The sequence below is a fragment of the Rhinolophus sinicus genome, linkage group LG11, assembly GCF_036562045.2.
Source record: "Rhinolophus sinicus isolate RSC01 linkage group LG11, ASM3656204v1, whole genome shotgun sequence".
Classification (NCBI taxonomy): Eukaryota; Metazoa; Chordata; class Mammalia; order Chiroptera; family Rhinolophidae; genus Rhinolophus; species Rhinolophus sinicus.
Window position 1 is genome coordinate 60,479,900 of NC_133760.1, and position 27,589 is coordinate 60,507,488.

Consider the following 27,589-nt stretch of genomic DNA (forward strand, 5'->3'; position numbering starts at 1 on the left):
AAAAGACTACATAAAAATTTTTAATTTCTGCACAGAAAAAAGAAATCTATCCTATATGAAGGATGCAAACCCTAATTGAATTGTCACAGCTGAGCAATGATTTTGTTGGCCTATCAAAACACGTGATCCTCTCTGGAAACCTGGAAACCTAATGGATTGATGCATAAGACTATACACAGAGCTTCACAAATTCACAGGAATGAAAAATCTACCCATTTTGTATTTTCATACGTGATTTCTAATAAGCAGTAAACTTATTGAGAAACTGCATTGTCAAAGATAAACAATTCTGGACACAAGTTAAAGTGGTAAGGGCAGATTTTGATCAGTCATAACTATTGCAATAGGGAAAGGGTCCAGTGTGAACTGAATTCAACTTTGAGTTGTGTACTCCTAGAGGTTTTCAAAGGAGAATGACGGAGGAGGATGAGCATTGTCTCTGTCAAGTCAGGGAAGTGAAAAATTGCAAAAAGCGGGAATGGGAGTTTGCTCCATGTGAAAACCCACACAGGGGCCCCATTATCACGTGCTGAATGGAACAAACAGTAAATTCTTTTGGCAGCCTTGAGGTATCTCAGGTAGGCACTTGAAGGGGATAGGGTCACCCTACAATGGCTGTGGCCTGTAGCGATCAGAAACTACATCAGTGTTTGTTCAAGTCTTTATAGACCACAGGGGAGGCCTAGGTGAGAAGAAGCTTAGAGGAGCCTGGCTAGACTTTGGTCAAGGAGAGAGTCTTGTCAATGTCAAGTGGTTCATAAATACGTTTGTGTTTCTTGTATTTTCAGTGATTAAAGAGATTTCCAAAGGCAATTTTGACAGCACATGATTTTTGTTTCTAGGCTGAAAATGTAAAAAATTAAAACTAAAATTAAAATTTCACTAATATTTTACTAGATAACAAACAAATATTTTAATGAAGCTCTTTCAATATATCTAAGTATGTGTATATATAAATATGCATATACATTTACCCAGATATGATCATAGTTCATATACTTTTTTAAAGAGAGATACAATTGACATATTACATTAGTTTTAAGTGTACAATGTAATGATTCGATACAGGATATATTATGAAATGATCACCACAATAAGTCTACTTAACATACATCGTTACTCATAAATTTCTCTTCTCTTGTGATGAAAAATTTTAAGGTTTACTTTCTTAGCAACTTTCAAATATACAATACAGTATTATTAACTATAGTCACCATGCTGTACGAGTATGTTATATCCCTAGGACTTATTTTATAACCGGAAGTTTGTACCTTTTGACCTCCTTCATCCATTTTGCATGAACCCCCACAAACTACACGCTCCCTACCCCCACAACCCCCCCATACACACCTCTTGCGACCACCAATCTTCCCTCTGTGTCTATGAGTTTGGAATTTTTTTGTTTTTAGATTCCACATAAGTGAGATCATATGGTATTTGTCTTTGATTTGTATCTGCCTGGCTTGTTTCTCTTAGCTTAATGCCCTCAAGGTCCACCCATACTATTGCAAGTACCAGGATTTCCTTCTTTTTAATGGCTGAATATTCCATTGTATGTGTATACCACATTTAATTTACCCATTCATCCATCGTTGATGGATGAACTTACGTTGCTTCCATGTCTTGGCTACTGTAAATAATGCTGCAATGAACATGGGAGTGCAGATATCTCTTCGAGTTAGTTTTTGGTTCTTTCGGATAAATACCCAGAAGTGGAACTGCTGGTTCACATGATAGCTCTATTTTTAATTGTTTGAGGAATCTTCATACTGTCGTCCATAGTGGCCGCACCAATTTACATTCCCACCAACAGTGAACAAGGGTTCCCTTTTTTCCATATCCTTGCCAACACTTGTCTCTTCTCTTTGATAACAGCCATCCTGACAGGTGTGAGGTGACATCTTACTGTGGTTTTGATTTGCGTTTCCCTGATTAGTGATGTTGAGCACATTTTCATGTGTCTGTTGATCATCTAAATGTCTTTTTTGGAAAAATGTCTATTCAGATCCTCTGCCCATTTTTAAATTGAATTGTTTATTAAGTTGTATGAGTTCTTTATGTATTTTGGATATTAGCCCCTTATCAGATATGATTTCCAAATAGGTTCTCCCATTCTGTGGGCTGCCTTTTCATTTTGTTGATGGTTTTCTTTGCTGTGCAGAAGCACAGCCTATGTTTTCTTTGGGGAGTTTTATGGTTTTGGGTCCTATGTTGAAATCTTTAATCCATTTGAGTTGATATTTGTGCATGGTTTACGATAGTGGTCCAGTTTCATTCTTTTGCATGTGTCCATTCAGCCATTCTGTCTTTTGACTGAAGAAATTCAGTTGTTTTAAATTTAAAGTAATTATTGATATATGTAGGTACTTACTGCCATTTTGTTCACTGCTTTCTGGCTTTTTTTGTTTTCTTCTCCTGCTCTCCCTTAGTGATTTGATGATTTTCTGCAGTGGAATGCTTAGGTTCACTTCTCTTTATCTTTTGTGTCTCTAATACAGGTTTTTACTTTGTGGTTACCATGAGGCTCACATAAAACATCTTACAGATACATCAGTCTATTTTTAAGTTGGTAACAACTTAAGTTCAAACTCATTATAAAGCCCTACATTTTTACTCCCCATGTTTTATATTTTTTGATGTCACAATTTATCTTGTGACAGCTTTTTACCTTGTGTATCCATTAACAAATTGTTGCAGTTATATTTACTGCTTTTGGTGTGGTGCAGAGGGGGAACGCAAAGAAGGCATCTGCCAGCCTCCGTGGTCTCTGGAGAGGATTGTAGTCAGCTCCTATATGTGCGTATAAATAGAAGCCTGTCCCCTGGCCATAGCTATGAAGATAAGCTAATAGGCCTTTTCCACAGAAAGACTGAGGGTGCATTTCAGTCTGCTTTCTTTGCTGTGCCCTGGCGGGGGTGGGGGGCAGGCAGCAAGGTAAGAATTGTTTATTGTTTGTTACAGTCCCAGGGGACCCGTGTACGTAAGGCCTGCTGGCCACCAGGACCAGGTGATCAAGGCATGTCCCTTGCATGGCAGCCACAAAAACTAGGGCACCTGACATATATGCACAAGCCCCTTTCCAGAAGACAGTTGTGACCTGGAGTGAGTCAGAGGAGAGTGCAAAGATGGCGCCCACCGGCCTCTGTCTTTGGGGAGTACTAGATGGGCTCCTAGATGGGTGTTAAAGTAAATGCGTGCCCCTCAGGGTGATGCTCTAAGATAAGCCAATAAGCCTCGTTTACAGAAATACTGGGTGTTTCAATGGGCTGCACGTGTGCTGGGCCCTGCTTGGTGGAGTGGGGTAGGGAGCCGGATGGGTCCACAGAAGTCCCTTAAGAACTGCTTCTCAGTTTGCTGGCCTCCTGCGTCTATAGACACAAGCCCTGTTGGTTTTCAAAGCTAGTTTTGGGGCTTGTTGCTCAGGTGCAGGTCTTGAAAGTTGGGGTGCCAGTTGGGTTCAAACCCTTAGCTCCTCAGGAAGAAGCTCGGTGTGAATTCCCTCCTAATTGTGGGCACCAAAAGTGGAGTTTATGACAAGATTGTGTGTCACTCAGGCTCTCCTACACAGTGTGGTGTGGGTTTTTTCTCTTTTGCCGGATGTATAGGAGTCGTTCTGCTGGTTTGGGGGTTTCTTTCAGAGGAAGTTATTATGTATGTAGCTGTAGATTCAGTGTCTGTGGGAGTAGGTGAGCCCAGCATTCACCTGTGTCGCCATCTTGATCCAGAACCTTCATATACTTTTTATAGTTTGCCTTTTGCACACAAAAATATGTTGCCGACATTTTTTTTCATGTCAATAAATATAAAAAACAAGGCCTTTTCATGCTGAAAAATGTCATTGTACGTAGAAGTATACTCCAAAAGTTATTTTTTGATTACTTTATCAGTCCCGTCTTGTTGAATGTCTAGACTATTTCAGATATTTTTCTATTATAAACAACAGTAATCAGTACCCATGTGCTTCCATTTTTATCGAGCTCTGCAGTTATCTCCTTAGGATACATTCCTAGAAATTGGATTGGTGGGTGAAGGGGTCTGGTCATTTTCCATTTTGATATATTGTGCTAGAATTCCCCTTGGGAAGCTTGTGCCAATGCATGAGAGCCCTGCTGTCTCACACAATTGCCACCTGGTTTTGTTAGTCTTTTTCATGTTGGTCAGTCACTGTCCATAAATAATCGCTCTTGTTATTATAATTAGTGTTGCTTTGATCAGGAATCAAACTGAATATTTTAATGGGGTGTTTTATCTTGTTGAGTTTGGCCATGCAGGTCCTTGCCTGTTTTTCAGTTCAGTCCTTCAAACATTGATCTGTGACCGTGCTTCACATATACGCTCAGAAAGGATTTTAACTATTTTTCTGACATGTTGTAAATATCCACCCCCCCATTTTCAATTTGTCTTTCATTCTTATGTCCTCCTTTCTCTGTATAGACGCTTTAAGTTCATAGACAGTTACATTTATCATATTTTTCTTTACAATTTCTGGATTCCATGGTTAGGATTAAAATACATATCTGTCTTTTCTTCCAGTCCTCCTGTGGCCTTCTCTTTTGGGGAAGAGTGTGTAAAGTTCTTATTGAAGTATCACATACATACGTGTCAAATCCCAAGTGTTCCAACTTAATCAGCTTTCATGAAGTGAATGCATCCCGGATTCTGACCCAGAAATCCCTGACATGCCATGGAGGTACTGGAGTGTGAGGTTTCAGGCAGGAAACAGCTTTATGACTTCCTAAATGGAAGGCCAGTTGTCCCTACACAATTTATTGAATAACCTAGATTTTACTCACGGATGCAACACGTCTGCTTATATTCCCACAATTATTTGGTCCAAATCTAGCCTCACTATTTGAAGTCCGTTGATCTGTCTGGTTTCATCACTGCCATATTCTTTTCATTAGTTGAATGAAACATACAGCACAATTTCAACACTGCCTGTCACAGCCCTACCTCATTGCTCTTTCCCAGATGTGTTTTAGAGTCATTTAGTTACATTCTGCCTCCCTCGTCTACGCAAATCCTATTAAGATTTTAATTGTTAAACGTATTGGTTAATGTAGGGAAAAATGGCTTTTTTTAGTTTTGTCTTCCTAAATAGCAAGGTTTGTCTTTCCATTTGTTCAGTGTTCCTTTTAGGTCCCTTGCTGGGACTGTATTGTTTTCTTCAAATAGACCCTTCATGTCTTAAGTTTATTCTTAGGCACTTTATGGCTTTTCATTGTTATTGCGAACACTTTCTTTCATTATAACTTCTAGTCTAACATTCTAACTAGTTATTTGTCTTTAGAAAGACTATTGACTTTTTGTCTATTGATTTTCAAGCAGCCAGCGTACTGAACTCATTCCAGATGGTTTTTTTCATCTGAGTCTCTTTTGGTTTTTTTCAGGTTTATAATTGCATCTGTCCTGTGATTTCATTTTATTTCTCCATGTTGAAACCTTCCAGTTAGCATTTTAACGTACTTAAGATTTCATAGCTTACAAAATGTAAACTCCACCCCACTGACTAGCTCTTACCTCCTCTTTCCAACCAAATTCCTTAAAATGGTTCCTTCTCTGCACTGTCCTTTCCTTTCCCCTCACTCGCTCCTTCACCCCCGCCCCCAACCTAGCTGCAGCCATCCCTTCTCTACCAAAATGATTCTCGGTAACATCTCTGGTGACTTCCACATCTCTAAATCCAAGTGTTGTTTCAATCCCCCAACTCATGTGACCTCTCCCTAAGGACCGATGGCCACACCCTTGTTCTCGGTCCCCTTCCCAGGGCATCCATCACCTTGCACTTTTGTAGTTTTCTTCCTACATCTTTGGCTGTTTCTCCTCAATCTGTGTTACATGGTCCTCTACTTTCTTTATTGTTGAGGTTTCTTATTGCTCAATATTAGACCCTCATCTTTTCATGTTTTATACTCTAGTTAGGTAGTTTCACCTACTTTTATGATTTTAAATACCAGCTATATGCTTATGACTCACAAATTTATTTTTCTAGACTAGGTCTTTCTTCTGAGCTCCAGATTTATCCATCTAATTGCCTCTTCCACATTTCCACTAGCATGTCTCAAAATCATTTTAAAGTCAACATGTCCAAAATTAAATTCATGACATTTCTCCACTCCTCTTCCCGTTGGCATCAGCGAATGGCATCACCACCCAACCTGGAGTTGTCTCTCTATTCCTGTCTTTCATCGTCATATTCAATCCCAATAGATGCTGTCATACCTCATTTTCCACCACTATAGGACCAGTGTTGCAAACTATCGTCACCTTTCACCGGTCTCCTCTTATTCTCATTCAACTCATTTTCCTCACAACATCCATGCAGATCTTGTATTATTCTTGGGCTTATAACCCTTTATCATCATGTCCTTTCCCTTCCTCATAGATAAAGGCCCAAATCCTCCGCGTGATTTCTGGGGCCCCATCTCATACTCTTACCTGCTGTTTACTTAGCTAAACAATCTGGTTCTTGTAGTTTATTAAAAACACCAGGTATTTTCTCCGGGGGTTTTGTCACTTGCTGGGACTGGAAACCCTCTTCCCCTTCCTGTGTCGTCTCCACCTACACTGAGCAATGATTCGTTCCCTGCTTAGGAAAGCCCTCCCTGTTGCCCTAAACTAAGTTTGGTCCCCCCCAACTCCCCGCACTGTGAGCTCTTACAGCACATTGAGATTTTCCTCCATATTGCTTATCAGATTGTAATTGCCTATTTGTCAGGCTATTTAAAATCTCTCTTCCAATAGACATTAGGGCCCATGAGGACAGGGATTTGTGCATATTTCGCTAATTTTTTATTCCTAACTCCTCTCGTGTCTGGCATACAGTAGGTACTCAGGACATTTTGGGAATGGTGTTTCTCAGTCTACTTTTTGCATATAGGGAACATATTTTTCATGTTAATTTTGTATCCAATTGTTTTGCTATAACATGGATCAGGTTGGGTCCTCAGAAAAGCAGATGCCAACATGGAATGACACGTGCAAGAGGTGTATTGGGAGGGAGAGGGAGCGGGAGTGGGCAAGGAGAGCCTCTAGACCCCGATGCCGTGTGACATGGTGAGGCCGTCACCCAGCCAGTTTTCCTTTCGGTGCACCACCGTGTGTTTTTTGCTAGTATTTATAAATCTGAATCCATACTCATACGTGAGATGGGGGTTGGTTTATGTTTGTGTGTTTTATCTTTGTTCGGTTCTGAAATCACTGTCATCGGGTTTCGTTAAAAAGAAATAAGCTTTTCTTCTTACCCTGGACTCCATTCTTAGAGATTTGGAAGAACAGATCTGTGAAAGTGAATCTTGGCACTTTTGATGAGGTACTTTAGTCACCGTTTTCTAGTTATTTGTTTCTGTTTTATATCTTTGAGTAAAGGTTAGGAAACATTGTTATTAACTAATTCAAATTTATTAGCAAAGAATTGTGGGTAGTATTCTCTACGGTTCTTTTTCATTTCCTGTTATTAGTAATTATTTCCTCGTCCACATTCTTAATTCCATGTATTTCTCTAATTTTCACATTAATTCATAACTAGCTTTACTTTTCTAAAATAAAATAGCTTATATAGCTCTTGGATAAATTTATCAAGTATGCTTGTTTCTGTTTTCAATTATTCATTTAGGCTTTTGTTTTTATAAATTACACTGATTTCTTAGGTTTATTAGCTTCTTTTTTACTTCTTGAGTCAGAAGTATAATTTTTATTAACAAGTTTTAAAAGAATCATTTTTGATTCTTTTCAGAATATAAATAGGCTTGTTGTAAATATTCAAATACAGAAATGTGTAAACAAGAAAAATTCCCTGTAATTTGACATCAGAGATAGCCACTGTTATCTCTTCTTAATAGTTTGGGGTATTTTTCCAAATGCTTTTCAATGCATATATTATTTCTCTCTAGGTGTGTCTATGTACCAGTAACATTTGTATACGTGTAGAGATGTGTATATATATAAATGTATTTATTATACATAGATGTATGTATATATGTAGCTATATTTACTTCCATGAATATCTGCTTATCTACATCTATCTATGTACCTATATGTTACGGTCACCTGCAGAGACAGATGAACTCCCACCCCCAGGTTTTGAGTTGGATGTCACGATTGATGACGCATACCCATACCAAGAGGGTATGAAGTTTTCTTAATTACATAGTTTAGATCTTATCACTTTGTCCAGCAGTTGGGAGCAGGGGAAGAGGGACAGGTGAGGCTTAAAGGCCGTCAGCAGTCATTAGATGGAGTCAGACTCCTCTTGACACTGTGCATTTACAGCTGTGAGTATATGTGTTCGTGTATAAACACACACCCATGCACAAACTCATCCATTCACACATTCACATATTGCAATTGCCTTTTCTCATAAATCTTATGTCAGCCTGTGTGGATCCTCAGTCTTTTAAATATGTGCATGTTTCCATTGCATAGATGTGCCACAACTAGCCATTACCTTAAGTTGTTTCCCTAGTATTTCTGTCCAGTTTACAATGGGACACGGATCGTGCACACTACACCTGTGTACATGTGCAACTGTGTTAGTCATTCAACAGTCATGTGCTCTGACGTCCCAGATTCTTTTGAAGTTACATGCTTGTGGAGGAGGGGCACAGGGCAGTGTCCTATGAACAGAACAGGAGATAGTGATGGTGGGCTGTACAGGGAGGTGAGGGAGGACCTCACAGCAGGACAGACACGTGCAATGACGGACTGTGGAGTTATGTCTCAGGCAAGAGCACAATTTTGTAGAAAAGTCTATTAATTTTTAGAGCAATGGTGTGTGCGTATTTGAAATGATAGAACTTGTCAAATTGTTTCTATTTTTAAAAAATGTATACACTCCCCAGTGTAACATGTTAACACATTCTTAACCAAACATCCATTTCTTTCCATCACCAAATGGGACAGTAACTTTTTATTTTATACCTTCTTCGACATGGTGGATAAATTATATCGTCTTAATTTGCAGTTTGTTCATTTACAGTTAAGACTGTGCGTCTTTCATTTGCTTATTATCCATTTGTATTCTTTTTGTAAATTGTGTATTTATGTGATTTGCAATTTTTCCACAAGCCACTGGTCATTTACTATTCTACAAATATTTTTTTGTTGTTTCTGGTTTGCTTTTTTATTATATTAGGTTGGTGCAAAAGTAACTGAGGTTTAAAAGGTTAAGAATTGCAAAAACCGAAACTACTTTTACACCAACCTATCACTTTCTTTTGGCATACAGAATTTTAAAATTTTATATAGTCAATTTGCCAATTATTTTCATTTAAAGAGTTAGTGTTATGTGTCACCCCCAGTGGCCCTTGTCACTTTGTTGTTCATCCATATTTCTAAAACATTGAAAGTTTAAAGGCTTTCAGTGTTTCATTTAACTTACGCTTAAGGCCTGAGGTAAAGGAATCCGCTTTAAAAATCAACGCAACAATTTAGACACATGCCTAACTATAGCATGATTTGGTCAGGATTCAGGCTGCCTGGTCTCTCTTGGGTATTTATACCCCTTTTCTAAGCCTGGTTTCACAGCCTTCTACACACACACACACTCTTATACAAACTCCTGTTTGGGAAAAACTGTTTTATTTTGGGAAATAGAAAATAGCACCTATTACTCGCTAGGTCAACTATAAAATAATGATGCTAACATCATGGGTTCTGTTGCATGACAAGTGGCATTATTTACTGTTCTGGAAGGCAGCAGACTTTATACAAAAAGGATAGGTTCTCAACATGTGTATTTTAGGGGAGCCCAAGTGGCGGGGAAAGCACTCTGCTGTGTATCAGGGATCTGTACGTACCTTTGGAACAAGGAGTCACGCAGCTCTGACTCCAGGCTCACCTGTAAAGGGAGGAGGTTGGACTAGATCAGATCGTTTCTAGGTCGCTCCGAATTGCAATATTCTGTGACTCTAGAGAGCCTCGTTGTTCCTTAGTTAACCATTTTTGTGAGATTAGTTGACAGTCATCAAGTGCTTGGCTTTTTGCTAACTTTGGGCATAGTCCCGGGGGAAAGTGAAATGGAATGCCTGAACCGCAATTATATTATTAGGGCTTGAAAATCCAGGCTAAAGGATGTGTAAGAGTGGCAGAAATCCATTCTGACTGGAAAAATGGTCAAGAAACAAAGTTTTGATTTGATTGTCACACATAAGACAACAGACAAGAACGCTATCTTTCCAGAGACCATACGATTATGTCTCTTCCCAAAAAAACTTTCTCCTGGTTCGTCCTATCAGATTTTAAGAGGTAAAATGAATGTTGGGCAGAGGGGGTGTTGCGTGAAACGAGAGGGTTAGAAGTGATGCAAGCTGAATTGGTGTGAGAGGGGGTGGGGTAACAGGCAGATCTAACGTCTTCCCCAAATCCTGGTTTGCTCTGGACATGCCCAAGGGGTAGGTGCAGAGAGAAGTCTAAGCTGGCCAGCGCATAATCCCAGTCCCAGCTCATGGAGGAATCCCACAGCCTGCCTCCAACAGCTCGGCCCGAATGATAGCTCTCAGATATTAGGGCCGCACAACTTACAGAATGGCTGCAAAGGATCTTCACTTACGTATGTGCTGAAGTGGATCCTTAGTTCCCCTTTGACATAAGGATCAACTTAGAAGTGATGGGGGCACAGTAAATTAAGTCCTTCTTTGTGTCTTGTAGGTTCTGATGAGCGCATCACTGCTGGGGGCCCTGTGCCTCTTCTCATCTGTCTGTGTTGTATGCGCCATTTCTGCATTTACTCTCCCCATTGAGACCAAAGGACGGGCTCTACAGGTAAGTGATGCAGAGATCTCAACTAGTTCTTCATCACCACCTTCTGAACAAAGGAAATGAACTTGGACTATGGAAATCCTTTTAAGTAGACATGATATTCAACCGTGTGCTAACATTTGTTTAGTGTGTTCCAAAAGAAAAGCTGGGTATCCCTTTTCCTGCATGTAACTTTGAGCAGCACTAAAGTTACAGCAGCCAATCATTCACTTCAAACCTCTGCTTCCTGTAAAAGTTACAGCTTCATCAGGGGTGAGGGTGAATGATAGTTGTAGAGGCCGCAGCATTCTACCCTTCCCACTCTTCTGTCTGGACATAAGCACTGCTGCAGACAGGAAGGTGACCAGAGGAGCAAAAACAGCTGTTTGTGTGGCCCTGAAGTTGTCTTTACACGCTGGTCCCGCTCCCTTTCCCCAGCACATCAGCCGCCTGTGATAAGAGTGGAGGCGAAAGCTCCCTGCGGCACGAGTTGCCACCCAGCACTAACCATCAGTAGACACTGACTGCTGGCTGTTTTGCAAAGTACATGAAAAAGGAAGCTTCCAGGGGCAAAGCTGGAGAAGCCACGGCCCCTGCCAGCCCTTACCAAAACATCTGTGGTAGCACTGGTGTTTTGCTGCCTCAAATACAAAGCTTGTTGCTGGTATGCAAGCTTGCAGAGGGAGGGGAGAGCATTGGGGGTTAGGTATATAGTTTGGTCAGTCTGGACCTGCTGCCCCGAATGAGGCTGGGGAGAATCATGATGCTTCTCCAGTGGAAGGGGTTTTGCCCCCTGTCCCATGTCCTAGTAAACCATAAACCCGTTAGTATTTGTGCGGCACAGATGGATGTGTTTTGTTGTCTGTGGGTAGATAGAAGGAAGCCCCTGGTGAGTAAAGGAAAAAACACACCAGTCTCGATGTTTTTCCTAGGTCTAAAATGTGCTAGTTCATTTTTTTAAAAAACCCTAGCTTATCTTTAATATGTATTTTAATCACAGATTAGATATCCTGTCATGTAATTATGAATTTAGGCTTTGTTTAGATTCCATACTTGGAAAGGTGACCCATTCATTAAATCCCTAAAGCCAGAGACTGAATTAGATGATTCATAGGATTCCTTTCCATCTATATAAAGGGCTTAGCCCATCCTTCACACCAATGAGGAAACAAGGCAAAGGTAAGTACTTCCTGTAAAGGAACATGCGAATATGCAGTGGAACTGGCATTTCAATCACATTGAATTAAGTGATGCTAAATCTTATGCTAATCTTCCATGCTTAGTAAGTAGTCACAATACACATAAAAGCAAACCAGGCTCACCATCTAATGTGCTCTATGGATTTCCAGTTTAAGTGACAATCCACTTAAAAAGAGCCATTCCCTTTTGTTGATTGGTCCTGGTTTTAACACTGTGGTGAAATCATTTTACACATCTATTTATAAGCCTTTTAAATATGGTTGCCTTACCACTCTAACACGTATGTCAATAAATACAACTGTCTGGGCACATAGTCCTTGATGGCTCTGCCGCTCAATGGCTGTATGTCTTTGGGCAAATCTTACAAGGTAGGTAACTCAGTGTTGTGAGCACTGAACATATGAAACTATCTAGTGACTGACGCTTCTAGAAACGTTTAAAATATGCCAAAGAATTTTAACTTCTTTCCAACAACAGCATCCCAATAACCTGACTGGACGAACCGACCTGGTACACAGTTTAATAGTGGGAATTCTCTTTTAGAATCACTCTAAGAAACGCATTCATTTTACTTCTCAGACTAATGTCAGATAGTTATAAATTGTAGGGTTATTCTAGTTCTGGGAGAATGACGTTGGTATTTTGATAAGAATAGCAATGAGTCTGTAAATTGCTTGGGGCAGTACGGTCAGTGTTCTAGCCAGGAGCACAGTATGTCCTTCCATTTATGTGTGTTTTCTTCAGGGTACAGGTCTTTCACCTCCCTGGTTAAGTTTATTCCTACAGAAATGTGACAGATTTCTGTGTATTGTTAGGTTGGAGCAAAAGTAATTGCGGTGTAACAGGCTAAAAAATAATTGCAAAAACTGCACTTTTGCAACAAACTAATAATTTGGTGTTCTGGTACTTTACTAAATTCTTTTATTTTACTAACTTTTGGGAGGATTCTTTAGGGATGAGCCTGGTAAACTAAGAACCAAACTCTTGAAAGAAGCTAGTTATGGGATTTTATTCTGAATGATGTCTGTATTGCACTAGAATAAATGAATTCTACAGCTCCCACTGCTTTGTCAGGTGCTCAAAGGTCAATTTCTTACAAGTATATTAAAGAGCCTTCCATTACTAGTTTCTAGTGCCAGACAGCTGAATATGAATCGGGAGATTTTTTTATTAAATGTATTGATCTATTAAATCACTTCTTTTTTCAGCAAGTTAAATGAAAACCTGCAAACCTGTGTCCGTCTACTGGAGAAGAAAATGCATTTTATCTTCACAAGGACCTGTGGTACATTTGTAAAAACCTGGTTTTGTTTCTGTATGCTACTTGTTAATTAAGAAACTGATTATTTTTAAAAAGTAAGGCACACAAGGATAAGGTGGGTTAACTGCAGGAAACTTTTATAAAATATACTTTAAGATTGGAAATCTTACCTTAAGAAAGGTATGTCTGTGGTAGATGGGTAGGGGGCAGGTGGCTTTTCTTCCCTGACATCAAGTCTGTTAATCTTTAAATGAATAAATAATTCTCAGACAAAACACACGTATACTTGGTATTCTCCCATGAGGTCTACAGCAAAAGTTAGACTGAAATTTATCACTAAGGCAAGAATTTGGGGTGATTGCATTAAGGCTTTCAAGACAGTCATCAAATATAAATTAGCACATTTATTTAAATTGTGGCCTCCACAGTTTATTAATGAAAATTGCTTATTCATAAACCAATATGCTTAAGTTAGTATGAGTCTCTATCAAAAAGACTCATACTAACAGAGAAACACCAAGAAGCTGGGGATAGACTAATTTTTCCTCGATTTTCTACTCCAATTTCATTAATTTACAGGGGAATCTTTGCTTCCCATGATGTGATAAAAATAAATGAAGAGTGCAGCAAGCTTTCCTACCTCTGCCCTTTGTTGGGCAACCGCGGCATGCAGCTCAGGCCTCCGCACATGGCACTCTGCTAGGTTAGGTACGCTGTGCAAACACCTCAGGCTTTTAGTTTCTTATTCCTGTTCAGACTTATTGTGGAGACTTCTGAAATTGGCGACCCCAAGGCTTGGCTCACCTACTTCTCTCGCAATCACAATGACGTGTCCCTGTACTAGCAAACTAAACATTCTAGGCTTTCCGAACTACATATGCTCTGTCACTTTTTTCCTCCACAAGCCTTCAAAAAAGTAAAAACAATCAACCAACAGCAAAAAACATTCTTAGCCATGAGGCTGTATGAAAGCAGGCCAGAGGTTGCACTTGGTCAACAGGGCATAGTTTTGTTGAAATAAATTTCTAGGCCCAAGATGGAGTCCCTCCTGCCTGGGGTGCCACATCAGCACACCAAAACTTAGCTTTTGTGTCCCTGTAATGCTCTGCTTGACCAGAAACACAATACAACCAGCCAAACACCAAGCCGACTCTGGGGTCTCTACTCACTTCTATTCTTTATCCTGTAAAAGCTTCTTGCCTTCTGCCCCCGTTGCAGTCTTCTGGACATTTGGGAACACAGACTGCCCACTTCAGTGTTTAATTAATCATTTTTAACAGTTTTTGGCAACAAGGATGGGATCCAAAGCCGACTGCTAATGGCCTGCGGGACGAGACACACAGGCGAGGCGTCGCCCGCTGAACCCTTTGAGTTCACTGTTCCTCTCGTCAAAACCGAGGGCCGTGGGTAAGTCACTTTTGGATTTGAGCTCTGCTCCCTTGCGTGCAGCTCTCCAATCCACTTTACTTAAAAATATACATTGTTCCCAGAAAGGTTCCAGGACAGTTAATTGGGAGTCTGCAACAAGTGGTAGCTGTTAGGGAACTCATCGAGGTAAGTCCACTATATAAACTAAATTGCTGGGAGACTTGGGGAAATAAACCTAGAGTTTATAAGCTGTTGGTTAGAACAATCTTATGTGGGCACGGGTCAAGCACTTATAGACGGTAGAGCGCTCACTACCTAAATCTAAGACTTCCACACTAGTACAAGTTAGACTGATACTAGGTCACCTGCCAACCTCAAGAAAAAGTCCATGGAACAAGGTACACTGTAGAACACCACATAATTCCCAACCCAGCAGCATATTCCCTTAGGTATTTATTTGGCTCCAAGAAACACAAGGCTTAGCTAAAGAAATGGGATCCTCAAGTTTCAAAGAATAGAGTGTTTCACTTTCTGGCATACCTGCTGATTTTATGTCTCAGAACTGTGGATCTGGACGCTGTAGATATCTACAAAAATGGCAAAATCTTACTAAAACAACCTAAAATTAAAATGGCCATTATGAGGAATGTTCCAATTAGACAAGATTGTTCATTTAAGAAGTGCACTTGAAAGCAAAGATTCCCAAATCAACAACCAGAATGGAATACCTATTTTAAATGATATGCAGAAGCCCACCAAACGCGTCAAAATTCCAAAATAGCTTCATTGAAAACGCTACTGAAAAATTAACGACACAGGGAGTACCAAAAACAAGACCGTAAGACTGACGTGACTCCTGCTCCCCTCTCTCGTCCTTTACCTGCATACTCCTAAGCCTACTAATGCTCGATCTGAACTGTCCACTCTGAAGAGACCACAAGACCATCTACAACAGTCCAGGAAGTTAGTGGCCTTACAGCTATAACAGCTCCAAGGCCAGAAACCGGTGTCTCATTTGGAATCATCTGGGACTCTGGACAATGTCTTGAAAGTTCCGTCACATCATTCCACACCAACTTCAACACCCCCAATCTCAAAGGAGGGCCATTACTAGTGACTCCCTTAAACAGCCAAGGAGAAACTAAAAGGAAAACCTTGCCAAATTCTGGTAGAAATCAGAGCTATACCCTCTAAACGCCCTCTGGAGCCTGCAGATGGGCACCTGGGAAAACGAGCTGAAGCTGGTGAAGAGCGAGACTTCGTACCAAAGTCAGCTCCCCTTGATCTCTATAGTGCCTGGTCCAGAGAGGAAACGTCATTTAAACAGCTACATAACTTTCTATATTTGCTGCAAAGTCACTTTGGTTAAACAGATATTTGGACAAAATTCCCCCAAATCATTCTAAAGTAAGTCTTTTTGACCTTGAACTAATATGAAGTGTTCCGGGGGTCCTCTGGACAAATCCTAAAATGTTATGTTGTCTCTCCTTATACAGTTGGCCCCTGAACAACGCAGGAGGGTTAGGGGTACTGATACCCCCATGCAGTCGAAAATCCATATATAACTTTTGACTCCTCAAAAACTTAACTGCTAATAGCCTACTGTTGACTGGAAGCCTTACCAGTAACAGTAGATTAACACATACTTTGTATTATGTAGAGGGTGCCAAAAAAAAATGTATACACATTTTAAGAAAGGAAAAAAACTATTAAAATTGTAATAATATATACCGATAACAAGCATGTATATATATATATTTTTTTGGCATCCCGGTATATTGTATTCTTATAAAGTAAGCTAAAGGAAATGTTTGTTTATTCAAAAAATCCATTAGTGGACCTGTGCAGTTCAAACCCGTGTTGTCCAAGGGTCAAATGTAAAAAGAGAAATATTAAACCCATTAGGCTTATTTGATTTAAATTATATAGGAAGCATAGTCAAATAAGTGATATTTAACCTTCCTATTTTTGTAGGGGTATATCTTACAAAGGGTTCCAGAAGTTGTATAAAATTCCTAAAAATCTGGTATAGCATCAGTCATATAACATTTTCAGACACTTGGAATAGTCACAGAAATAACCACATATCCATGTCGATTCCACTATAATGCCCTCTCACGAGACCTGTAATTATGGGCATTAAGTCTCTGATGCAGATGTCTTGCCTACACCTGTAGGGTTAGACAACCCTACACAAATCATAATTGAAAATCCCAAGCTTTCAAGGTGGAGGAGTAGGTAAATGCTGTACTTGCTTCCTTCCACATCAAAACTACAACTAAATTATAGAACCACTGAGAATCACCTGAGGACTATCAGCTGATTTTTCAACAAACTTTGCAGGCCAGAAGAGAGTAGCACAAAATATTCAAAGTGATAAAAAGCAAAGACCTACAATCAAAATCATTCTACCCAGCAAGGCTATCATTTAAAACCGAAAGCAGATTAAGAGTTTCCCAGACAAGAAAAAGCTAAAAGAGTTCACCACCACTAAACCAGTATTATAAGAAATGTTAAAGGGACGTAAAGTAGAAAAGATTGCAAGAAAGAAAAAAATTCTCACTGACAAAGGCAATAAATTAAGGGATACATAAAACACACAAAAGAAATAAAAAATGATGACAAAAACATAAAAGTGGAGGGGATGAGTAAAAATTGTAGTGATTTTGGAATGTGTTCCAAGTTGAAACCATTAACTTAAAATAGACTGCTATAAATATACGTTGGTATATGTGAAGCACATGGTCACCACAAACGAACAATGGGAATCAGCAATTCTGCACAGGAAGCTTTGGGAGATGTTGTTTACTGTAGTTTGCCTGAAATTGGGACAAAATTCAACAAACAAGATGATTTGGTGCTTTGGAAAGGGAAAGCTGCTAGTGAACTCTATTCTCTATCGGGAGAACTAAAATTAATAAAGCTCTTGCAGAAAATCCAAGACTTGTCAACAAATCGTGTTATGAAAATGAACTAATGAGTGAAGAAACATATGAGAAATACATAAAATCTATTAAGGACTGAAAATGGGCCCCCCCTCCCCAAACAAAGTTGTATGAAACAACTTAATCTAGCATAGTTGTCTTAAATTAGTGGTGGTTAGAAGATTTAAAATAGCAACTTTTGGCAATACCAATGGAAAAAACCTACTTGCAACAATGCTACTGGAAGAAAATACCCCTTAACTTTCTAATGATTTCAGATAAACACAATATGCATCTTTTCTACAACATTCTCTAGTTTTTAGGCTAGGCTACAGTTATAATATTCTGAATTCCAGAAATTTTACCACAATCCTGTGGTAAAAACTAGTTATGAAAATTATGTAATTTAAGGATAGCATTGTTATCTTAAATCTTACATAATGTTGTGACTTGTTTGCATCTGTCTCTGGGTCAAAATATTTAATGATCTTTCCACTGGAAATAACTGGTAGTGGAGAAAAGTTTTTGTTACTTGTACAGTGTCAGATGACGAATACATCTTAATTTTGCAACATGCTGTGTTTGCTGGTGTTATTTTGGTATAGTGAAACAACAGCCTTACAGGAAAATAAACAGTTTAATAATGAAACATTCAACTTCATGTTAAATAAAAAGGATAGCACAGGCATAAAAAGAGACACACAGATCAATGGAACAGAATTGAGAGGACAGAAATAAACCCACTCCTATACAGTTTATTACCACAAAGGAGACAGTAATATACAATGGGATAAAGACACTTTCTTCAATAAATAGTGCTAGGAAAACTGGACCGCTCTCTTACACTATATACAAGAATAAACTCAAAATGGATTCAAGACTTAAATATAAGACCTGAAAACATAAAACTCCTAGAAGAAAACATAGGCCATAAACTTTCTGACATCACTCTTCGTAATGCTTTTTGGATATATATCTCCTCAGGCAAGGGAAACGAAACGAAAAAATAAAAATATGGGACTACATCAAATTAAAAAATTTTTGCACCAACAAAACTAAAAGATGACTACTGAATGGGACAAGGAGTTGATACCCAACACATACATAGAACTTCTACAACTTCACACCAAAAAGCAATCCAAATGAAAAAATGGGAGAGGGCCTGAATAGACAGTTCTCTAAAGAGGACATACAGATGGCCAACAAACATATGAAAAGATGCTCAATGTCACTAATCATCACACAAATGCAAACTGAAACCACAGTGAGATACCACCTCACACCTGTAAGTGTGGCTATCATCAATAAATCAACAAACAACAAGTGCTGGCGAGGATGTGGGGAAAAGGGCCTTCTGCACTGTTGGTGGGATTGCAAATTGGCGTAGCCACTATGGAAAACAGTATGGAGGTTCCTCAAAAATTTTAAAATAGAACCACCTAATGACCCAGCAATTCCATTTCTGGGTATTTCTCCAAAGAAATCCAAAACACTGATTTGAAAAGATATAAGTATCCCTATGTTCATTGTAGCATTATTTACAATAGCCAAGATATGGAAGCAACCTAAGTGTCCATTGATAGACAAATACAATGGAATATTACTCAGCCATAAAAAGAATGAAATCTTCCCATTTGCAACAACATGGATGGACCTAGAGGGTATTGTGCTCAGCGAAATGTCAGACTGAGAAAGATAAATAACATATGATCTCGCGTATATGTGGAATCTAAAAAACAAAATAAATGAACAAACAAAACAACTCATATAAAAAGAACAAACTGAGAGTTGCCAGATAGGAAGGGGGTTGGACGAAAAAGGTGAAGGGATTAAGAAATACAACTTCCCATTTATAGAAACAGTGACGGGGATATAAAGTACAGCACAGGGAATACAGTCAATAATATCGTTAACAACTGTGGCATCACGGGTACTAGACTTATTAGGGGATCACTTCATAAGGTAGACCAAGTCTAATCACGGTTGTACACCCCAAACTAGTATCATCTCGTGTGTCAACTGTAATTGAAAAGTAAAAAACAAAGAAAACCCCAATGTTGACATTAGCAGCAATGTATAATTAAAACCAGAGTCTAGCAATGATTGGAAACCACAGTGCACCAATGACAACCCTGATGATCAAATACCTTCCCAAATTTCAGGAGCTCTCAATGGCTGTGGGGATGTCCAGGCTTAAGCAACTTTATGATGCTGTTGAGCAGTGTCTGGCACCCTGGCTTCCTAGAAGATGTAAATTAGTCCACAGAGAACTCTATTAACGTAATTTTAATTGAATGCTAAATTTGAGAAATCCTTGATAAATGTGAGTGTATTGTTCACCTTACTAAGTATTAGTAGAAATCATAGTCAACAAATTTCAAGTCACTTACCTGTAAGAACTTTTCTGGATTGGTTTCACAGCCTATGGAAAGACTAAGACAACACTGGTTGAGGTACTGAAAACAGTAAAAATATAACTAGAATCTGTACAAGCATACTTTGTTTTATGTGATAGAGGTTGAATTTGTCTGAATCTAGTAATTTTACATACAGACAAAAGGGAATTTGATTTTTGTAACTCTCTTTAAAGCATAGTCTATAATGGCAAAAAAAATCCTTCTGTAATATGAACTCCAAAACCTTCATTTCAGACGTTTTGTTTGTTCAGCTTTCTTAACCTATACCCTCATTAGTAAAATCCAAATCCAATCAGGTTAGAGGACAGCGTCGAAGTGCGGCACCCGGCAGCCCACCGAGCTTGTGGTTCCTGCCTCTGCCATTCCTCCGCTTTCCTTTTGGGGAAATGCCACTTCTCAGGTCAGTACATTCTCATTCCAAGTGCCAAAAGTGCTTAACTCTGGTTGACGCCCAAACAATCAAAACTGGGCATCAGTCATTTGCCCTGGAAAGATTCCTCACTGAATTCTCTGGCTCACTTTGGTTAAAGGCATTAGAGAACGTGGGCAAAGAATTCACATTCCTAAGTATCTTGATACGTGGCAGAGGACTTTGTGAATGACAGGGGTGATACAGTTGACCCAACAGGCTTAAGGGGCGACTTGGCAGGCCTGGCAAGCCCAGTGACTGAAAGGAACCACAAAGAACAGTCTGATCATAAATTCCTAACTGGGCAGGTTAAGTCACGTTCCCAGGCCCACAGCTTCCTCAGCAAAGGTCAATCTTTACCCTAAGTGAGCCCTGTCCGCTGTTCTCATGCATCTAGGATCACGTACCTTTGACACGTCAGGGTAATCTTTTCCAGACCCCTCGAAGGCACAATTGCTGGCACCAGATCACGAGACCATGAAACTCTTGTTGTTCCCTGCATACCATCTCTGTGTGTTGTGCTATAGATGTTATTAACAATCCTGTACCCATCCATGTAAAGGAAGCATGTAGATTTCCATTTTCCTTTTTATCCAATCTTAGGGATTTCCCCATTTTGCTGTCTTCTGCATCCTTAATCTATTACCAATGGATTTCATGCACCTTGTTTTCTCCTTTGACTCTAAATGTATAAAATAAGCTGCAAAACTGTCATTCCCCAGAGCATTTTCTCAATCTATAAAGATCTTTTGGGTCATGTGTTCAAATCTTGACTCAAATAAATTCTTATAAAGCTTTCTACAAGTTTGGACATTCTTTCATAGACAACTTCAAAACAGCCTTTCTGGCATACCTCATTTGAAAATGTGGGAAAGACAGAATTTTGCTAAATATTTAACTTGTAACTTCTAGGGAAGGATTGTTTTTAGAACTCAAATTAGGACTTATGTTCTGTTTAAAAACTCATTTAAGAATCAAATAGAAGGCTATTCCCATCCCCATCAAAGTAAGATCTATTAAATATCCAATAGTGAGTTTTTAAAATAGTTATAATTCTGCAAGGTGAAATTAACATAGTAAACTTTCAAAGTGACTTGTAAAAGTCCCCACTCTTTGTATGGGGACTCCTCCCCCAACAGGTTTCAGACAAGCAGACTATTTTTTATGGCATCTTGGGTTCTCCTATTTTAAGGGGTTTGGGTTTTTTTTTTTTTGGGGGGGGGGGCAGAATCAGCAATTGAAGATATTTATCACTCCCTTCCTTCCTGTATGTTAAATTATTTGCTTCTTTTAAGGCTGGTGAAATATGTGTGTTAGAACTCTTAAAATGTTTTTTTCCTATTATTTATGGGCTAGTAGCTTATCCCTATATGTATGAATTTTATAGAGGATCACACAAAGATAGTAATGAAGGGGAAGACTCAAACTAGTTAAAATTCTATTGAATGACATACAGTGATTTGTCCATTAAAAATTCCTTATGGTAAAAATATTCACAATAAAAATCCATTGAAGCTAATTTTTATTAAAATCAAAGCACCAGTTGGCCCCCTAAAATTAAACAGACAAAGACTACTGTCTCTGATGTCCTTCACAATAAGCAAAACCTTCACGGAGAAAGAAATCTGTGATCTGATTGGCTAGCATTATTTTCACTCAGGAACATGAGCCACCAGTATGTGAATTATGACTTAAATTCACACCCAAAATGAAGGAACAATATGTGTTTGTAAAAAGACAACTATTAATTTACATGAAGTTATAAAATACTTTCAGAAATATGTACATGGTTATTTAAAAGGAGGGGTTCTATTTCAATAAGAAATTAGATGGTTGAACTCATGATTACATCCAAGATTTTAATGGCTAATCAGATCACTTGATTTCTCTCTTTCATAACAAATACAGGTAACAGAAAATGAGTACATCTTCTATTTAAACCTAACAACTTTTTGTTCACATGAAGCAACTTGATTTGGGGATTCACATTATTTGTGGATCAGGCCTCAGCAAAAGGAGGAGTTCCCCCTTTCATTGTCTAACTAGTCTCTCCATGGAACCCACATTTAAAAGTTTAAGCACAGCAACATCATAGGACTTTGAAACGCAAATTCATAAATAGATCAATAGGCTGTATACTCACCTTTTTGACTGTGGAGTGAAACTTTCTGAAAGCACCACTATGTTATATCTATACTACTGTGTCGTAGTAAAATATTCTTTAGCTTGGAAAGGAAAGTAAAATTACGAAGGGAAGAGGACATTTTCCTTTTAGCACCTTCCAACTTCCTACCCCTCCATTCAGAAAAGATAAGCAGGGCCTGCTAATTCAAAGGACAAAAGGATTGCATTGCCAGCTGCTCATGTTCAAATGTATTTTGAATTGAATATGGCATATCTCAGTCCATTTATACTTCTGCAATAGCTACATAAGTCACTGACTATGTATTTGGGTTTCCTTATTGCCAGAAAGATCAGATGCTTGGCGCCTGGGAAAGCTTTGGATGAGCTGGACTGAGTAAATCCTAGCTCCTACATGGTCTGCTCATTCATAAGCCCTGGCTAAAGGTGTGATCATGTGATCACTTTCAGCACTTGGGGTCTTGCAGCTGTGACACTGGGCTCTTGATCAGAGATAAACCATGGAGTGTTTTAAGTACAGGTCAAGGTTGCTTTAATGGCACTGAACTTTTGAGAGGCTGCTCTCTAAGTAAGCATGGGATATAGTTAGGCTCATCTTAGAGCTCATGTCTGTTAGAATTTAAGGACTACTTAGCTTGGACCCACCTGAGCACATAGGAGCTTGTTAGTAAGGTCACAGGACTTTAATCGCAGACAGTACTGAAGGCTGTTGAAGGCTATCGGAGAGAAAAACACTTTTAATATAATTTATATTATGTATGATTACAGGAAAAATGGTTCTCAACTGCCTTTCATTTAGCAAAAAATGGTAAAAGTGAAACAGAAATGCCGTTTTAAAAGATTAATATGGCACTGAATATAACAAAATTTTGGGGTACATTAGTAGAAATCTGGCTCAGATGCATTTAGAAAATTTTATTTGTCTCTCTTTAGTGCTACTTCCCTTTGTGATCCTCCTCAAAAGTTACCCATGTTGACCTGTTTTAACTCAGGAGACAAGTTGTGGAAGAACAAACTGTCAGAAGAACAGTATTCTAAGAAACCAACAATAAACTTATTAGTGAAAGTCCCACAGCTGCTGTGCTATAAATGCTGGAGCAAAAAAGAAAATTAAATAGTATACGTATGCACTGCTATCAAAATTTGTTCAGTCTTTGGAGAATGTCAAATGCATATTCAAAATAACACAACAATCACCCTGAACACAGATTTGGAAAAGTAATTAAAACTATTAATACATTAATTGACATATTATGGACAAAACCTCAATTTATATAGAAAGTAAGATGCTATTGCTAGTAACTTGTTTTCTCATATTTTATCTTTGGCAATATCTGAAAACCCAATGAATTCACCACAGAATATTTTAAAATTCTCCACTTTAAGAAGTAATGCCATATGGATAAAAGTCATCAAGGTTTAGTTCATGGGAGATTACACCATCCAAAGAATAACATTCTTTCAAGTCAGCTATATTTTTATTCTATCAGCCTAAAGAGAAAAATTTCCTCAGCTAATTAATGTTTTATAAACAAAGGTTTACATTGGCAAACTAAAAAAGTTCACATGGAAGTATTTTCTGAAATGTTAAATTAGCAAATGGCACAGCAATGCTAATCTAGTTTCCTGGTTTGACGATGAACAATAAGGAATAAATGAACATCAGTTAAACTAGCTAGGTCTGGCCCATTAAAAATATGTTTATCCTCACAAGATAGGTCTTTTGTATCTCTTTAAGAATGAATTGAAATTCAGAAATAAGTCAGATGAAAGATTCAATTTGACGTTCTGACTCTTAAAAATAGGAAATAGATGCTTCGGAAAAAAATGAAATTTTCCCTGTAATTCCAACTGCTTGCTGCCAAATTTCACAATGCATTTTCATTCCAAAATATAAAGACAGATGAAAACCACAAAAACTAGTCCCTTTCAGGGGAACTTACATTTAATGCCCAATTGGGTATATTGCAAGAATCCTCACATCAAATACGGCACACAATGCTGTATTTCATATTTTGGGTAGTTCCACTAAAAGCCATACTGCAAACAATGAGTCTTGTTATAAAACGATCACCTGCACAGTTGAAACAAACAACAAAACCACATATAGATACACAGCAAAACCAAACATGTTCACTTACTTCCTCAGTGGAAGAAGTTAGATTAAGAAATGTATGAAAAAATGGCCTTGAAAATCTGCTTTACCGAACACCTCTATAGACAAGAAAGAAACAAAAATAAAAACCAAACATTTGTTTTCCTGCTTTTTCTTTAATACAGTTGTCATCTTACACGTTACACTATTAGGTGTCGTCTTAACAGGATCTAACCTACTTTTTCGTTGCACAAGTGGGCATCCTAGAACTCTTATTGCCATCCAAGTTCACGGAGTACTGCTCTTACGGACAGTACACCTAACTCATGGCTGGGCCATAATTAATGGGTAGTGGTATTTTCTAAAAATGGATTAATGCACACATCCAAACCACATTTAGTTTTCAACTTCGAGTTCACACTAAGTCTATTTCCTTTCTATAGTAATTATCACTCCAGATTACAGTTTTGATGTCCAGGAAGTGGGAACAATGTCTTTTTTGTTGTTGATGCTTCCATTTTCCTTTCTCCTTCCTTCCTCTCTCCATTCCTTCCTTTCCCTCTTTTGTTTTCTTTCTTTCAAAGGTTAAAAGAAATGGGTTATTAAGAAAATCAAAGTCTAGTAAACATCAAAAACTTATAGATCAGAGTGGTCACAAACTCTTCTTTGTAATAATGATGTTAAATTACTCACAAAATGTTTTTTGAAAACAAAAAATCTGAAAACCAGCACACACCAACGGTGCTGCTTATTTAAGCAACTGACGTTCCTCTACGCTTTTGAGGCGTTTCTTCCGGGGCTGTACAAAGTCATCATCTGAGTCATCACTAAATTTATTATCTTCTGATTCATTCCTGAATTCTAGTTTAGGAAACCTTTTTTCTGGATAAAGGTTCTTTAGAAGTTCTTCAAAATAGCTTTCAAGTTTTATACCAGCATTGGCTACTTCTGAATCAGGCTGTTGGATAAAAATAAAAATGTTAATTAAAAAACGAACACCAACATTTGAGAGAGTCAATACAAGTAGTGAATTTCTCACATTTTGGCTGCCTTTTAACTTTAGATTATGAATACCAGCAGATTGTTTTGGGAAAACGTTTATGCAATGTCACTGATATAAAGTAAATAATAGTATTGGTCAGAAAAAGGGTAAATAAAAGGCTTTGATTCATCTGGATTATTCTATAAGGTGGTGGTAGTACTAGGACTGGATTACCAAAGAGATAAAAAGATGCCATAATCATAGAATTATGCAACAATTACTTTTAGAATTAAATAAAATGTGGAATTCTGAAATGAGTAACCAATATATAGAACACACCATGAACAAAAGGCTGTTAAATCTAACAGATGTTTAAGGTAAATTGTGAGATGACAACATTTTTAAGAAAATTCTTTAAAATTAGAGCTATGTAGACCACATCCTTAATATTCCAAGGTCAGTATGAAAAAGAAATTAAAGTGGGAACGACAAAGAATGCTTCTAGGTTACATAAAAATGTTTTCTAAATTGTTTTCATGTCACCTATCATTTGCATTTCCACTCACGATATAATAAACCTTTGAACATAAATGTGGATAAAGCCATTCCTTGAGAGACTCAAACTTTTGGAAATCTATGCTAGCGTAAAATGTAGATATCTTAATCTCCTTATTTGTTGAAAAGGTGTTTGGTTTAATATTACTTTCAATATTGCTAGTGGCCTCCTTTCCCCCAATTTACCTCATTGAATTCAGCACAGTTTTGAAAGATCAATCTAAAATCAGCTACAAAATCTTCAGGATTTGTATACATGGAACAATCTTCTTGTAGTCTTTTCTTGATAGTAGACAAGTCCATTGGATTTTTAATTATTTTATAATAATCAGGCACCTTTCAAAATAAATGAGATACTATAATACAAATAACTAAATTCTACCTGGTCCTAAATAAATCCCCCATTTCCATACATTGGAAAATGTTTTGTGTCACTGTTTTCAAAATTTTTCACCATTGTTTTTATATATATATTTTTTCAATTACAATTGACATACAGCATTATATTAGTTTCAGGTATACAGCACAGTGATCATTTATATAACATACAAGGTGATTACACCAATATATCTAGTACCCATGTGATACATAGTTATAATATTACTGACTATATTCCTTATGTTATACTTTACATCCCATGACTACTTTGTGACTACCAAATTGTACTTCTTAATCCCCTCCCCCTTTACACCTTCTCCTCCAACCCCCTCCCATCTGGCAACACTCAAAATGTTCTCTGTATGAATGAGTTTGTTTCTCTCTTGCTTGTTTGAATATTTTGTGCCAATCCCTTCTGACCTGTAGCTTCTGTACAGAAACCGGCTGACAGTCTTATGGGAGCTCCATTGTAAGTAACTGCTTTTCTCTTGCTGCTTTTAAGAACTGCAATGGCTGCTGCAGCCACAACATTGGCTCTAATCAGGGAAAAGTCTACCAATTATTTTTAATGAAAAAACGTACCACATCTTCTCTCTTAAACATCTATTCTCCCTCTTCATTATTAAACAAAAAGATATTACTAGAAAAAGTGTTACTCCTAGTTGGATCTGACATGTTTTTGCTGCATGTGTTATAGCAAATGGGCTTTGGATCTGGGTTTGAACCCCCAGCTCTGCTACGCAGTAGCTAGCATGTTCCTGGGTAAGTTACTTAACACCTCACTGAACCTTGGTTTCTTCATATATCAAAAATAGGGATAATCCTACCAACCTCACAGGATTTTGTAAAGTCTAAATGAGATGATATATATTAAGAAAAAGGGGACTATTTTGCTACTGCTCTTGTTATTAATGCCAAATATAACTGTAAGCCAACATCATAAAAAGCACTGAGTTCTAGGTTAAATTTTTAAGTAGATAAAGTTTTTTACTGTTATTGTAAGCCTTTTTTCTTTCACATTTTTGTCTTGCCTCTTTTGGGTATAAAAGGTACTTCCCGTGAAAATATTTGCTTTTACTATCTCACCTTCTGAAAACCTGTTCTTGAGAGAAGTTCATTGT

General features: G+C 38.1%; 2 protein-coding genes across 4 annotated transcripts in view; one reads left to right on the forward strand and one right to left on the reverse strand.

Annotated features, from left to right (window-relative positions):
- Nucleotides 1-13,551, forward strand: part of SVOPL (SVOP like) — a 47,383-nt gene extending 33,832 nt beyond the window's left edge. The window contains exons 15-16 of one of the 2 annotated variants that reach the window (XM_019750519.2): nt 10,648-10,761; nt 13,146-13,551. In XM_019750519.2, the coding sequence (XP_019606078.2) occupies nt 10,648-10,761; nt 13,146-13,157 (126 nt within the window). In that variant the 3' untranslated portion in view covers nt 13,158-13,551. Of the gene's footprint in view, nt 1-10,647; nt 10,999-13,145 lie in introns of those variants that run through there. The other variant, XM_074315317.1, reaches the window with a different exon arrangement.
- Nucleotides 13,552-21,821: 8,270 nt separating this feature from the next.
- Nucleotides 21,822-27,589, reverse strand: part of TRIM24 (tripartite motif containing 24) — an 83,336-nt gene continuing 77,568 nt past the window's right edge. For both annotated transcript variants that reach the window (XM_019750550.2, XM_019750540.2), the window contains exons 18-19: nt 26,277-26,426; nt 21,822-25,511 (exon numbers count right to left, since the gene is read on the reverse strand). In XM_019750550.2, the coding sequence (XP_019606109.2) occupies nt 25,302-25,511; nt 26,277-26,426 (360 nt within the window). In that variant the 3' untranslated portion in view covers nt 21,822-25,301. The remainder of the gene's footprint in view (nt 25,512-26,276; nt 26,427-27,589) is intronic.